A 1534-nucleotide genomic window follows, 5' to 3' on the forward strand; every position below is an offset into this window, starting at 1 on the left:
ATAGGAAAGTTAAGAAGAGAAAAAAGACTGAAAACTGGAAAGAAACAAAACATAAATATTTTACCTTGAATTTATCCATATAGCACCACCTTTTGACTACTTCTAGGGGTGAGACTTCTTCCCCCTCTTCGAAGGGGTGGCATTTTCTCCTAAAGTTCCAGCTCAATCAGCTTTTAAAAAAAGAGTTAGGCCTACATGCCAATTGTTGCTTCCAAGAAGAACCTAATCTAGATTCTAGATCTAGTCTAGATCTCGAAGGATTATAAAGACACAGGCCAATAATTGAAAGAAGGAGCCTAGGCCCATAGATAGATCTAAGTTTAGAAATTCACATTTTTAACAACCGACAGGCGTCACAGATGGCCTAGATTTCTAGATCTATTCACAGCATGAAAAATCCACTTTCAAGATTACTTTAATGATTCTTGATCTCGATCTAAGATTCACAAATAGATCTAAATCTAGCCTTTCCGGGGTACTTTGATAGTCGAAGCAGACTTTGTGCTGTTGAAGCTAGAGAGGTGAGCAGAGTAAGTCTGATTCCTCCATGTAAGGACTACTCTGTTGACACCCACCCCTTGGCGCTCATATGACCTTATACAGTTGCGAGCGCCGTAAAACCTCAGCTCTACGGAGGGTTCTCGTGGCCTAGAAGTTAAAGTGTTGGCCTCTCATTCAAAGGTCCCGGGTTCGAATTCGGGTAGCGTCCGAAAAATTTTCTTCTCTAATATTGTCTCCTTTCACCTCCTTTCCTGCTCTCCAGCAATATTCTGTCGTCTGCTTTTGTCTCCACTTTCGGCCCCCACCCCCTCGCCTCCTTTGCCCCCTCCTCTGGGCTCCTGACTCTTTCTGCAGCTTTTCTACTGCTACTCTTTGGCTCCTTCTTACTGCTGTCTTTCAGCCACACCCCTGATCTTCTGGTAGGAAAGATCTACACCTGACTCTCTCAGACAAGGGCAAAAAATCTCACAGGACCTGTGTGCAAGTTGCGCATGTTAAAGATCCCTTGGTGGTTTAAAATCGATAAGAGTAGGCTCGGCCGCCACCTTGGCAAAATTCAACATTTCCTACCTAATGAAAAAGTGTAACGTGTCCCGCGCGTTCGCATGACCTTATGCAGTTGCGAGCGCCGTAAAACACTTACCGAAGAAAGGCTCTCAGTTCATTTGGTTCGGTCCTATAGGGGACTGACCGCTTAAATTCGGTGGTCCCTCCTCACCATAAATAACCTAAAAGTGTTGATAGGGGCGTTAAACCCATACACTTACATGTACTTGCACCTTCCACAGATCTGGGACGAGGCCATCGCTAACTACTCCCAGGAATGGGCAGACGGCTGCGGCGGACGCCACAGACTCACCCGTGACCTTGACCCCTGGGTCGGTATGGGGGAGAACCTCATGTTCATTTGGGGTGAGCACTCAAGAAAACAAACAACGTATCTAGTTGTGTTTTTTATTTTGTTAATGTTTGTTGTTGCTGGTTTGATTATAATCTTTATTTGTCAACGGTTTTTTTGGGAGTAGCACGTTGG

At 44.8% G+C, this 1534-nt stretch overlaps 1 protein-coding gene across 1 annotated transcript in view; it reads left to right on the forward strand.

Moving 5' to 3' along the window:
* Positions 1-1534, forward strand: part of LOC101854493 (glioma pathogenesis-related protein 1-like) — a 15434-nt gene that overhangs the window by 6311 nt on the left and 7589 nt on the right. The window contains exon 2 of the mRNA XM_005096628.3: positions 1290-1413. Coding sequence (XP_005096685.1) covers positions 1290-1413 — 124 coding nt within the window. The remainder of the gene's footprint in view (positions 1-1289; positions 1414-1534) is intronic.

The sequence above is a fragment of the Aplysia californica genome, unplaced genomic scaffold, assembly GCF_000002075.1.
Source record: "Aplysia californica isolate F4 #8 unplaced genomic scaffold, AplCal3.0 scaffold00133, whole genome shotgun sequence".
In the NCBI taxonomy this organism is placed as follows: Eukaryota; Metazoa; Mollusca; class Gastropoda; order Aplysiida; family Aplysiidae; genus Aplysia; species Aplysia californica.